This window comes from Zonotrichia albicollis, chromosome Z (assembly GCF_047830755.1).
Source record: "Zonotrichia albicollis isolate bZonAlb1 chromosome Z, bZonAlb1.hap1, whole genome shotgun sequence".
Lineage (NCBI taxonomy): Eukaryota > Metazoa > Chordata > Aves > Passeriformes > Passerellidae > Zonotrichia > Zonotrichia albicollis.
The window spans coordinates 18,127,365-18,140,292 of record NC_133860.1 but is presented as its reverse complement, the minus strand read 5'-3'; the positions used below and the strand labels follow the sequence as shown (position 1 = coordinate 18,140,292).

The following is a 12,928-nucleotide window of genomic DNA, read 5'->3' as shown; positions in this document are numbered from 1 at the left end:
GAGAAAATGTCACCTTTGTCAGTACTTGGCAGTCTTCCATTTTAGCTCAAATACAATTTGAACGGTAATGCTGGAGGTGTTTCAGGCGCTGTTTCCTTAATTGTCATTCCTGTTGCTTTTTTTGTCTGTCTTCTCTACAGCATAACTTTGAGCTAACTGGGTGTTTCAACACATGGCAGAAATATACTTAGTGTAACTGTATGGATTCATGTAGTCTTTATATCAGTTGGCAGATTCAGGAGGAGCGAAGTGTCTGAAATTGCATGGAAGTCAGTGTAGTATGCTTGTTTGCATATCTGTGATTCTCATGTCTGCTGTGGCCATTTGATTCACTTAATGAGCTAGTCAATATAACCTGACTGCTGTGTATATAGAAATGTAATTACTGGAAGGCTTATAAGAATGTATCTCTGCTGAGAGAAAATAACCTGCTTTTTTTATAGGTTCTATTTGCTTTGCTCAAGAGCACTTACTGCACTTAACTTCTACAAATACCATTTGTGTCTTACAGCTTGCCTTGAAGGGATCTAACTATGCTGGTCTGCTGGAACGGCATCGCATTCATACAAAAAACGTGGAGCATGTTGTGGACAGCTTACGGTAAGAGTGCATGGGTGTGAAGATTTCAGACACAGTGCAAATATCCATGGATCATGTGAAACAAAAGGAAGCCTCGTGTTACCAATGCCAATAAAATAGGAAAAAAAGAGAGAGGTGCAGATGAGCAGTCATTCCTGAAAGAGCCGTCGTGTGAACTGACTCAGTTCAGTTGGCTAGCATGTTCGATTATTGTCTTGAAAATAAGCAAGAAGGTGGTACGGGATTTGTGTGTCAAGTGTTTTTTAGCCAAATATGATTGCAGTTACTCCTTAGCTGCATGACAACTTTCCGGAAGGCTGTGACAAGAAACACTATATTGGAATTCTGACTTTCTCTGAACTTTACAGGAACGAAAGGATAGAAGTTCGTCTTGTTAAGCGTCGAGAGTATACTGAGGAGACAGTTCGGTGGGCAGATGCTATTATATCAGCAGGAGGTATGACTTTATGGAAGGGAAGTATTTGTTTCAGTATGTTTTCATAGATATGTTTCTCAAAAATACTTGGCAGTGTTTGAAGCAACTGGAAATAATGCACATTCTGAAAACAAATTGCTAATCTGATTGTCAGAAAATCTGACAAAAAGCAGTGGTTGTCACCATCTTGTCTACCTCTAGTACCTAAAATTGTAGCCCATGGAAGTGAACCCCAGTGCATGGCCGCTTGAAAAGTTTTTCATGTGTGAAACAATATAAACTGTGGAATTTACTATAGTTTTCAACTAAAGAGGATAAAATTCTTGATGTCATGTAATTTTATGTAGCCCTAAAATCTTACTCGTTGTTTTTTTGGAATGTGAGGTGTAGACTAACATACTACCTCATGGTCCCCTTGCTCAAACTGTCTCTCTTGCTTTCACACTTAATCCAGTGACTGGCGTATCAAGTTGGATGGTACAGGTAAAAAGTCTGCAGCTTCTGAGCATCTTGTGCCACTGATCAGTGTTTTCCAGATGAACCAACGGAGCAATTAACCTGATTGTTTATCTTTAATATTGGATTGCAGCACTTCATTCAGTGTTGTTTTTTGGGACATGCTGCAAATACAGCCTCATGTTGCTGGGCTCTGATGTAGTGTTCACTCATCTGTGGCAAATAGGCTTGACCACAGCTTTCTCTCTTCCCACTAGTCCAGTTTGCCCTTAGGTACTGATCACCATGAAGAATGGGTAGAAAGGTTTATTCCTGAAGCATCCTATCAACTCTTGTGGATTTCAAAGAACTTCCCCAAAGTGCCAAATTGTCTTTGGGAAAAATTTTCATGGTTGAGGCAAGCAGCTGGGAAGTAATAATACATCATCTGAGGTTTTCAGAGCTTTCTGTCTTTGTGCTGTTCAGAGCTTACATCTTCTTGCAAAGACTGAATGAGGTTATAGTTTTCTTTCTGTTTAACAGACAGGAAAAAATACCAATATCTGCAAAAAACAGTAAATTTAAAGATTTCTAATTCTGTGATTTCTACTTAGCCAAGACATCTTTTCCAAGTGTGCCTGTCTGGGGCCAAATAAGACCTTTAAATTGCCTTTTAGGAGGACAACTGGGGTGAAGCTAAAGTCATTGTTTTTGTGTGACTCACAGTAACATTTGGTTTTGTTTCCTGTCTCCTGTGGCTTTGTTTAGCAATACTTTCTAAATTTACTTTTGCTAAAGAATTTCTCTTACCTGCTGATAAATGTACAGAAATTCCCATAAATCTCTTTTAAAGCTTGCTTCTGCCACATTCAGTTGCCTGGGCATGTATAGCTGTCAGATAAATTGTTCTTTTTCCAGTCATGTTTGCTATCTCAAATTCAGTTGTCACTACTCTTATTTGATAAGATGTCAGTAGTTTTGTCCTATTGTATTTTTGTCCAGCTTGCCTGATTTGTTGTTGATATAAACGCACATAATGCAAATGCTGGAGTACATTCTGTTTGGGGTACTAGAATGTGAAGTGAAACTAACTTTTGATCTGTTTTCTTTGTAGGTGATGGTACAATGTTGTTGGCAGCCAGTAAGGTCTTTGATAAATTTAAACCAGTCATCGGAATAAATACTGATCCTGAAAGGTAAAAAAATATTTGGAAAAGCAATGTTTTATTTAATATTAGGCACACTGTGCATCTGTTTTCGTGGTACATGAGGCATACCTGTAGCATTTGGCAGCATAAATGTCTGTTTTAGTGGGTTGTAGATACCAAGGGAGCAGTTTGTTTTTTTTAGAGAAGTTTGCACAGGGAGTTATCCTGTCTCATCTGAGGACATTGAGTAGTGTTGGACAAGCATGCCTGTGTGCCACAGGTGTTCTCACACATCAATGTAACAGCACTTGCAGCTAGTTAATTTGCATTACTGACCAGAAGTTTGAGGCTGGATTGGCAGTGTAGAATTTAGGAAGAAGGACTTGGTAAAAGCAGTTAAGTGTGGTGTCTGAACACACAAAACCTTAATTTTTTTGTGAAGAAGGTGGATTCAGTAGAGGCTCAGATGAAGAAATTTGCTGTTGTTTCTTAATGTGAACCATAACATACCTCAGAAGATTCCTGAACCAATTGTTGGCACTTAGCTATCCTATTATAAACTCTGCACAAGCTGCACCCACCTGCCCACATCAGTCTTACAGCTCAGTAGGTGCAGTGTGTTAGTATTGCTTGGTTGGTATAACCTTCAAATGGATGGCAAGTGAAACTCAGAATTCTCCAAGGCTCTGCCTGCTGAGAAGTCCAGATTTAGATTTCTGCTTGTGATGTTTCTGCTTTTTTTGATACTGACAGTTAATTTATTCCTAGTACATAAAGTGGTGGTCAAAATGTTTAATTTCTTTAATACCTTCTCTTCCAAAACTTTTCAAATGCTCCGAGTAGCTATTCTGCATTATCAAGCCTGACTAGTAGGGTTCAAATAGCAAGTGCCTTCAAATTGTCACATATTACTTGTGGAAGGGAGCACTGTTTAGTCTTCTAGTTTTGACATGAGATTCTTTTTTTCTTAGGTATGTTGCTTAGCTGTTCATGTTGTTAACTTGGGTGTAAGTGGAGAAAGATTTTGTTTCCTCACCTGCCAGGTTTATTAAGCCTAAATTGCTTAGTATGGTGACAGGAACTACATTAGTGCTTACATACTCCTGAAGGATTATTAGCTGGACAGTTTTTAGGGGAAATGTGGGAGTCTCTGACACACAGACTCCAGAAGCTGAGAGCAGTGTATTGTTGCTGAGGTGGTGTACTGTGCAAGAACAGTAGAGATTCCTAAAGGTCTAAGAAGTGTAGCTTTGCTAGATGTACCACATAGGGAGATTTTTGTTTTGTTTTCCAAAGGTACCAAATCTGAACGGTAATACTGTAATTTTCATTGTCATTTTTCGCTACCAGATCAGAAGGCCACCTGTGCTTGCCTGTGAGATACACGTACTCATTTCCTGATGCACTACAGAAGCTTTATCGTGGTGAGTTCAGGTAGGATTCACTGATCTTTGGTTTTGAAAAACATAGAGGGATTGAGAAACACCTAGTCATACACAATTCCTAAGAAGCAGCTGAAGCTTGGTAAACTTTTAATGGGTGAAATAGTGAAAACTGTGTAGATGTTTATAATGTTGAAAAACGAGGTTTTTGGTCAAGAGTGAGACTAAAACTGCCAGTTTCAGAAAAAAGTTGTCTGGGATGACATGCAATAATTGATTTTCACTTCTGACTTAGCAAATTCATAAATGAGGAGCTGCATTCTTGTAAGGGGTATATTGGTTTATGTATTTTAGGACTGTCCTGGTTTACAGCAAATTTTAGAGGAAACTTTTGAAGTAGTCTAGAAAGCAAACTCAAACTGCCCCTCCCCCAGCCAGTTTGGAAATAAAATATCTTTCAAGAAAAATGGACAAAACTATTTATTTAACAAGAAAGTACTCACAAACATGAAAAAATGAACAGCATTAAACATTGGGACCTCTCCCTGTTCTGCAGAGATGGCAGACTCAGAGAGAGTGCTGTCATGGGCTGTAGCTGAGCTCGCTCAGTCTCTCATCCATCCCTGCGGTGCTGGAACGCAGCGTCCCAGCCCCGGTGTGAGCTCCTGGTGCCATTCTGGGTGTTCAGGCCTGAGCAGGGCTGATCAGTTCCAAAAAAAGGAGACGCCAGAGTCCAGGGAACTTCTCTGCCTAAGCCAGCTAAGAACTGACTAAAGGCAAAGGAGAGCTCTGTCCCCCTGTCTGTCCGTGCTGCAGACAATGCAGTCTGTGACCAGGTATGCAGGAAAATGAGTGCAGTGTCTGATAACAAACTCTGCGCTTCTTCTCCTCCCTCTCACTCTTGGAACCTGTCTTAGAGGTGCAGAATTTATATCCAGCATAAACTGAACAGACAGGTGGGGATTCAAGCATCATAAAGTCACTCTACAACAAGGACTCAAAAGCAGTACGGTGATGGCCATAAGAATAGAAGCTAGTGAAACACATACAGTTAGGAAATGGTGAGTGTGTTGCATCTAGGGATTTGGTGATTGAGATAAAGTGGCTTAAATTTTGCTGACAAGTAAGGCAAACATTTCTTCATGCTGAATATAGCTTGATGTTTTGAGTACTAGATATTCTTAAAACAGAATAATCTCAATTGATTTAAAAAGAAACAAGCTGAATTTTAAAGGACAGACTAGAGAAGAGTTTTTAATAACTACTTAAGAAGAGACACTGTTCTGTAATATAAATACTTTACAGAATATTTTTGTGATGACAGACTATCAAGCAGAAATCAGTCACTCATGTGAAAGGATATAGCAATTCATTTTTGTTTATACTTCAAGCATATTAAATTTGTAACTTGAAGTGTAACTGTTTTTGTGCCATAGAATAGTTCTGAAATTAAATTAATAGAATTGCCAGGATAAATAACTGAAGAATTTCAATATGTATTGCTAAAGGAACAGATACATTCTACTCACATATTCTAAGGTTTAGAAAACAGAAGCTTTTTAGTCGCCATCATTCTAATTTGCTTAAGTAAAACTCATAGTGCTTATTCAGATAACCTCTCCTGACATTTGGCAATTTTGATGTTTTGTTGGAAACAAAGCTAATTTTTGTTGCTGAAATTCCTGTTATTGCTTATTATGGAGCTGAAACCTCACCAGAGCAAAACAGAAAGGATTTCTCTAATTATTTTTCTGAAATAATAGAAGATAATAAATAACTAAATAAATAATAAATTAAAGAAATAAAAATAGATTCAATTAATTAATTATGAATTAATAAATAATATATTCTTAAGCAAGGATGTGAGCAGGTGTTTCATTTGAGAGTTCTTGTTTGGCCCTAAGGAAACTTTGGAATAGGTGGGTAACTGAATTCTTGTTTGGAAGGGCTTCTGGTATTTTGGAATTTTGGTGGATGGTGAGTTGCCAGAAACAGAAAAGGGCGATAGGCTTTTTACCCTTATCCATGATGTATCAGTCAGTGCAACAATCTGTGTGAAAATTGACCTTGTAATCCTTGAGAAAACCAATGTTATTGATTTGTAAAGGACAAACTATATCAGATTACCCACATTTTTTATCTTGGGGGTCAGTGCTGTAGCAGCTTCTCAGAATAGGGGTATTAATAGGGTACAGTCCCATTTTCTAATTTTGTGGGGGATGTGATATGTTCTAGCCAGGACCATTGTAAGGAAGCTGGTATAGTGATACTCCCTGCATGCTTTCTGCATGACTACCTAAAATACTTAGTTTAAGGGCAGATAGGATGTGTAAATGTAAATCTGTAAAGATGACTAGAGGAAAAACTAGCAATGTAGTCATATAAAGCATAAGTCTCATGTAATTTTAGGAAAAAGTGGGTAATGTCACCTGGTTATTGACAGTATGAACAGGGAGAAGATTTGCTGTTAAAACTCTCTTGTGATTTGCTTTCTTAGTCAAAACTATTGCTATTTTGTTTTATGAAATATCTTAGGTTGTAAGAGGAAAAGGAATTTATTTCTCTAGGGAAGAATAAAAAATCAGAATGTTGTAACATGGCTTTTATATCCTTCTCTTGCTTCAAATGAATTTCTTTTAAGCACACTGAATTCCTAGGGTAGGAGGGATTGTTAAAAGGAGAGGATACTTGGGGCCTTATACATAAAGGGATGCATAGAGCTGCTTTTCTGGACATGTCAAATACAAACAAAAGATGTCAAAAATACAGCATGTATTTCTGTGTAAATTCTTGAGAGCTCTTTATTCTTAAAAATATTGTATCAGCATTCACTCACATATTAGAATCACATGCCTCAAGAGGAGAGTTTGTTACATACAGTTTTTGTAGGCTACTTTGGGCCAGTGGCCTCTTATTTTACACATGCAAAAAACATTAGGTACCAAATTGGTAAATGTAAAGAATTTACAATTGCATATTACTAACTTTTTAAATTTAGAAGTTATAGTAGAACCTGTAAAACTTGAAATATGACTTTGAATATATTTAGCTCCTTCTTGTAAGATGTTCTGCTTTGAGAGAGGAGACTCTCAGATCCTGTCTAATTTTGTAATGAATATTTCTTACTGACATCTTTTCCTTCTTGTAGGTGGCAGTGGCGGCAAAGAATCCGACTGTATCTTGAAGGAACTGGGATTAACCCAACCCCAGTGGATTTACACGAACAGCAGCTAAGCCAAGAGCAACACAGCAGGGCTCACATAAATGAAAGATTGCAGGATCAAGGTAGGTTAAAATCTGACAAGAATGTAATCATTTTGCTGTGATAACTTGGAATAGAAAATAAAGACGTGTGAAAGTTTTAGTATTTGAAATACCTGCTGTCAAAATACCTGATCTTTTTTAAAATGCTGTCTCTTAGAGTTACTGTAACTACTTGAGCACGTGTGTATGTTTGTGTACACATACCTCATATAGGACCTCTGTCTAGGTCCTATAACTAACTTTTAAGTTAGGTTAATTGAGAGTTGTAAAAGCTGGTCTTGGACCAGCAAAGAAGATATTAGATGTAAGAGTCTGTCTGTAGATAATTCTTAAATACCTTCAGGTCTTTTCTTATGGTGGGTTGAAAGATGCATGGTTCAGTGCCTAACCTGTGTCCAGTTCTTCATTTGCTCACTAAGTCCTTGTCAACATGAACAACTTGTTAATCCCCTTTAATTACCTTGTGGTATGAAGTATAATTCTCTGAACTTCGTCAGAAATGTCTGTTAAGTCACCGCCAGTAATTTAACTTGGCTGGAAGTGTGACTGACAGAAAACTTCATTCTGCCTAGTTGCCTGTGACTTTTCAAGGAAAAGTGTCTGAACTTAAGCGTCATTGCCAACCTTGGTTTAAATATTTATTGTCTCCAGTAAAGGACAGTGACTGGCCATAGAGCAAGTCAGTGACAAAATGAGTCCTTGAAAAAAATGGAGCATTAGGTCTAGAAAACAAACCCAGGCAGCAGAATTTATCTTCCAGTGAATTGTGAATGGTTTTTGAAAACTTGTGTTTTATATCCATGATTCAAAACTCTTATATTTAATATCTGCAGGATCTGATATTTCTGGCCCACATCTTTTACCAGTGAGAGCACTCAATGAAGTCTTCATTGGGGAATCTCTTTCATCCAGGTATATATAATTGTTTGTTGGTACAGCAAGGCACAATTGACTTAATGTCTTTTTGTCACATTGCAATGGACAATCAGTGATGAGATTTTATTGTCAAATTTCACTTCTATTCTGTAAATATTTAACACTGATTGTATTACTGCTGATTACAAAGTGTATTTTCAATGTTGATTTCTGGTTTTCTGCTTCCTCTCTGGTTATTCTTTCACTTTTCCTGACTTTTTTCCTTTCCCTTTTATTGATGACTTAAATATCAGTCCTTGAACTGCCTCATCTCCTCCACATCTTAAATATCTTTTCATAAGCTTTTAGCATGACCAAGCAGAGATAGGTTTTATCATGACTCCTTTTTCTGCCTTTCTGTCATTAGATGCAAAGGTACCAACCAGCCTGCTTTTGGCAGAAACCTTGTTATTGATGGAATACAGTTATTTCCTTTGTTTAAGAACTGTGTTTGTATCAAATCATGGTACTGCCTTGTCCAGGATACATTTGACTGTCCTTTCTGTCCTGAAGATCAATGCATTTTTGGCAGCCAAACAGTAAGAAAGACACTGGGAATATGACCAGGGCTGCAGTAAAAGGAGATTTACTGTTTATCTTTAGAAAAAAAAAAAACAAACAAAAACAACAACAGGAAAGCTACTTTAGAGTTTAACAGCTTGTGTTTGTACAGTGCCTGGGACACTGATTGATGCTGCAAACAGTATAAGTGTTCTGTGAGCTTTATTTTTTTGTGTGGGCTTCAGCCTCAGACTGGCAGAAGGAATTCATCTCAAAGAGATTAAAATCCTGCTTTCTACTAAATCAAATTTAATTTTTTCAAGATTCTAAGTTTCTTTAATGTGCAGTGATACAGGAACACAGAGCTGTTTTCCAGTGCTATAAGTGTCACAAGTACATTGTTCTCTTGGTATTTGAGAACCACTGAGGAAAACAATACCTCTAGAAACAAACCTCTAGAAATAAGTGTGTTACTGGGACCTTACACTTGAAGACCTAAATGTTGTAAAGACGAATCTTCTATTAGTTTCAAATACACAGGTCTGCTATTTATTTAGAAAGAATAACTTTAGGAGCTTCTTGTCGGGTCTTATTTTGCATGTTAGTGATGAAAACAAGTAAATTGAAGAAAAAAACCCCAAGAAAACCTGTCATACCCAGCTTGTAGAAATTACATTTAACTGAATCAAGCAGTGTACCTGTGTTCTTAATTTACTTTCAGTTCTCTAATCTCCCTATCTTTTCAAGAGCGATTACAAAACATGCCCTTAGTTACTGAGAGTATAAACTGTTTGGCACCAAGCAGCCAAGAGCTGTGTTTCTAGACTGAAATAATAGCTCAGTACGATCTGTTTACTAAGAAAGGTGAAACTCAGTCATGCATGAAACAGCAAATGTGGTGTTTCTGAGAGGATATCTATTAATCTGAAGTCTGTATCACATTTTGAAGACAGCTGTGAATATCAACAAGTTAAGTTCATAAATACACTCTTGGATATTCAGAAGCTTGTAGAGAGAAACTTTGGTCTCTAGGCCTAACACTAGGAACCCCCTGACAGATGAACCATAACATGAAGAAGATGATTGTACATCAAGAAATAGTACTTTTGAGTTTTAGGAATAATTTGCCCTGGAGAGAAGTGTAAGCCTGTTTGTGTAAACTTATTAGTGAAGAATAACTGGATTTTCAATTACTGAAGTGATTAGGAATTCAGGTTCAATCATGCTATTGCTTACTGATGTTGAAATGTTTAGTGATAATTAATGAGACCCAATTGCAGTATAAACACAGGTTTTGTGCAACAGGTATGCAAAAAAGGTAATTATTTACAGTTTTATTTGTAAGTCCAGCAAGCCCTGCAGATGAACCACACAGGTGGTTTTGTGCATAAATTAACGGAAAAGTGACTGCAGAAAAAGTGCCTGAAAGTTCATGCTAGAAATCATTTTAGCCCATTATAAAAACTGCTGTAAAATAGTGAATCAGAAGTTGCTGTCAAATGGGAAATACTGTACAAAGTCTGTGAAATTGTGATCCAGATTTGAAAGTAGCCCCTCTAAATTGTAATGTGCCTGATAAGGCTGTGTGTTCTGTCTTATTCAGGGAGAACTTTAAGTCCTGCAAACCCAGTTTTAAATTCTCGCTTCATAGGGCCTCCTATTATGAAATATCAGTTGATGATGGTCCTTGGGAGAAACAGAAGAGTTCAGGGCTTAATGTGTGTACTGGAACAGGATCAAAAGCATGGTGAGTACATGTTGCTGCTTTGACAGAAAATACCATTTCAGATAAGCCAGATGAACCTATTTTGCTTATGCATTTTCTCCTTACTGAGACTCTGTTGGGCTGTGGGTAAGTCAGTCTGATATTGTCGCTGTCAGTATGGCTCAGAGCTGTTCCAGATGTATGAGATGAGCAGGGCACTCATTACTTGTGGGTACAGAGGGAAGCCTTGAAAGGGTGAGGAGCTGTGGCACTGAGACAGAAGCTTGCCTTAGATGTAATTTCAGTGAAAAATGTGGCATGCCACATGTGAGGATGAGTGGTTGGGAGTGGTGAGGGAAAGAGATTTTGCTGTGACTTGCAGAGAGCATACTGAGGTGATCGATGAACTATTCTTGTTGTCCAAAATTAAAATGCTTAGATGATGTAGCCCAGTAAAATTATAAAAATCTAAGCACTAAGAAGAATGGGAAAACATGTATTAAATGCAGTGTTAAATGTGCTCTGGCTCATCTACTGTCCATTCTCCTTTGAAAGAGAAAGAAACAAGCCTCCTGTTTCTTTCATATTTATTTGGCAGGGGACAATCTCTTTGCCAAAATACTCCCCTTAAAAAAAGATGGCCATATCTACACAGAACTGTGCTAGCTTAATCAGGGGGATAGAAAATTTAAACTTCAGTCTAAACATGCTGCAGTACTGCATGTAAGTCTAATCAATTTAGTTTTGAGATGTGAGAGATGTGTTTGTGCTCATAATTTAGAGTTGTACAATAGTCACTGGATTTGTGGGATAGGCTAAGATGACCTAAAACAGAAGCTTTTAATGAAATTCAAAAATAAGTATTCATGCTGTAACCATGGTTACTAGGTTTTACTCTTCATTGTAATTCAGAATTTTGTATTCAGGCAGCATAGCTTAGTTCTGGAGCCTGCCAAGGATGAAATTGGCAGACTGCTAGGGAAACTTTCCTAGTGTTCAGTACCTTGGGAAAGTACAGTCTTAATTCAATGCTGTTCTTACACATTTCTTTTGCTTATACACTCTGTGCTGAGCAAACCCAGAACCAGGCACCAAGCTCCAGGGTTGCTCCTCTCCGTTGCTGTAATCTGTATGTGCTGCTGGACTTCTCTACAGTGAGGCCAGGCCTCAGTGGAGTGACCCCCCTTAGCCTGTTGTTTAAGGGCTTTCCTGCAATTTCAGACTTCCTGGGGCTGAGAGACATTTAAATGTCTAGGTGTTTTCTGTAGCTGCCAAACCTTGTGTAAAAGGATATCTTGATAGCATCTGCTCAGGCTTGCAGGTGGGCAGTAAGTGTAAGAGAGGGAGCCTTGGGCACACCCTCAGCAGCTCTGGGGTCAGATAGGGGTGGAGTGGATCTGGATTGCAGTCTGAGGTGTTTTACTGCCATGACAGAAGTGCTGGACTGAGGATTTTAAGCTGTGTTGAGACCTGGCCATGTGAGATCTTCATGGTACTGCTGCACAGTGTCTCTGGTTAGCACCTACTCCCTTTTGAGTCTGAGCAGAGGAGGGGGACTTTTTTAGGAGTTTTGCCTTAGTTCAAAGGCTATGTTAACTCATTCATCCAAATGTGTCAAATGCAGAAGTGTCTGATCTGATTGTTTATTTTCTATGTACACTAGTTCTTGTGAGATTCAAGACCACATCTTAGGGTATAAATAAAGAGGTAAAATATTTGTAGGGAAGTGTTGGGTTTATAAAGTGTTGGATTTATTTGGCTTTTTTTTTTCTTTTTTGGACGGTTACTAAGAGAATAAATCAATTAGCAAGGGTTGGATAGACAGGGTAAGAACACAATCTCTAGAGCTTCAGTTTTTTAATGCAGACTTAATGCAGCAGTTATTGGGGGATTATTGACAAGCAGACTACATCCCCTGCTCTTCTTTTCTGAAGACTTCACTTAATGAATTTTTAAGGTTTACAAGGCCACAGGTAGATGCCAAAGCAAGAGTTGATTTAACAGCATTCTTTTTCCTCCCCAAATGTTGATTTTAGTTTTTCATCAGTGTGAAAGGTTTTTTGATTTTTCTCAGTTTTTTTCTAATTTGTACTGCTTAGCAAACAAGACTTCTTCTCTGTCTAGGTCCTATAATATTAACAAGGTTGCACATCAAGCTGTTGAAGAGATCCTTAAGATGGGTGAGTGAGCAATGTGGCATTACTAGCCAAGGTCTGTATAGATACATCTGTCTAACTGGGGCTCTTTCTCTCGGCTCAACAGCGAAAAAGCATGGAACTCTGAATATGCCATTGAACACGGAACTGGTGCAGAAAGGTTAGTGAAAAAGGCCAGATTTTTTTAAAAGTATATTCGACCAGTTCATTTTGTTTGTATTCTGAACTACTCACTTTTCAGTGTTTTAGCACTCTTGCAGTAGTAGTCTTTCTTACAGACATTAATTAGGCACAGTTGGCAAACAATGTCTTACTTGAAATGAAAGCACCTACATAGACTTCTGTCTAAATTATCCACTTCAGGAGAATTTCAGTTCTCCTAAAATTTGAAACGGTTAATATTTAAT

General features: G+C 37.9%; 1 protein-coding gene across 2 annotated transcripts in view; it reads left to right on the top strand.

The window, feature by feature from the left end:
* NADK2 (NAD kinase 2, mitochondrial) overlaps positions 1 to 12,928 on the top strand; it is a 32,328-nt gene that overhangs the window by 14,578 nt on the left and 4,822 nt on the right. The window contains exons 2-10 of one of the 2 annotated variants that reach the window (XM_005488804.2): positions 512 to 600; positions 948 to 1,036; positions 2,565 to 2,646; positions 3,949 to 4,032; positions 7,129 to 7,265; positions 8,078 to 8,156; positions 10,312 to 10,407; positions 12,490 to 12,545; positions 12,628 to 12,681. In XM_005488804.2, coding sequence (XP_005488861.1) covers positions 512 to 600; positions 948 to 1,036; positions 2,565 to 2,646; positions 3,949 to 4,032; positions 7,129 to 7,265; positions 8,078 to 8,156; positions 10,312 to 10,407; positions 12,490 to 12,545; positions 12,628 to 12,681 — 766 coding nt within the window. Of the gene's footprint in view, positions 1 to 511; positions 601 to 947; positions 1,037 to 2,564; positions 2,647 to 3,948; positions 4,033 to 7,128; positions 7,266 to 8,077; positions 8,157 to 10,263; positions 10,408 to 12,489; positions 12,546 to 12,627; positions 12,682 to 12,928 lie in introns of both variants that reach the window. The other variant, XM_014268310.2, reaches the window with a different exon arrangement.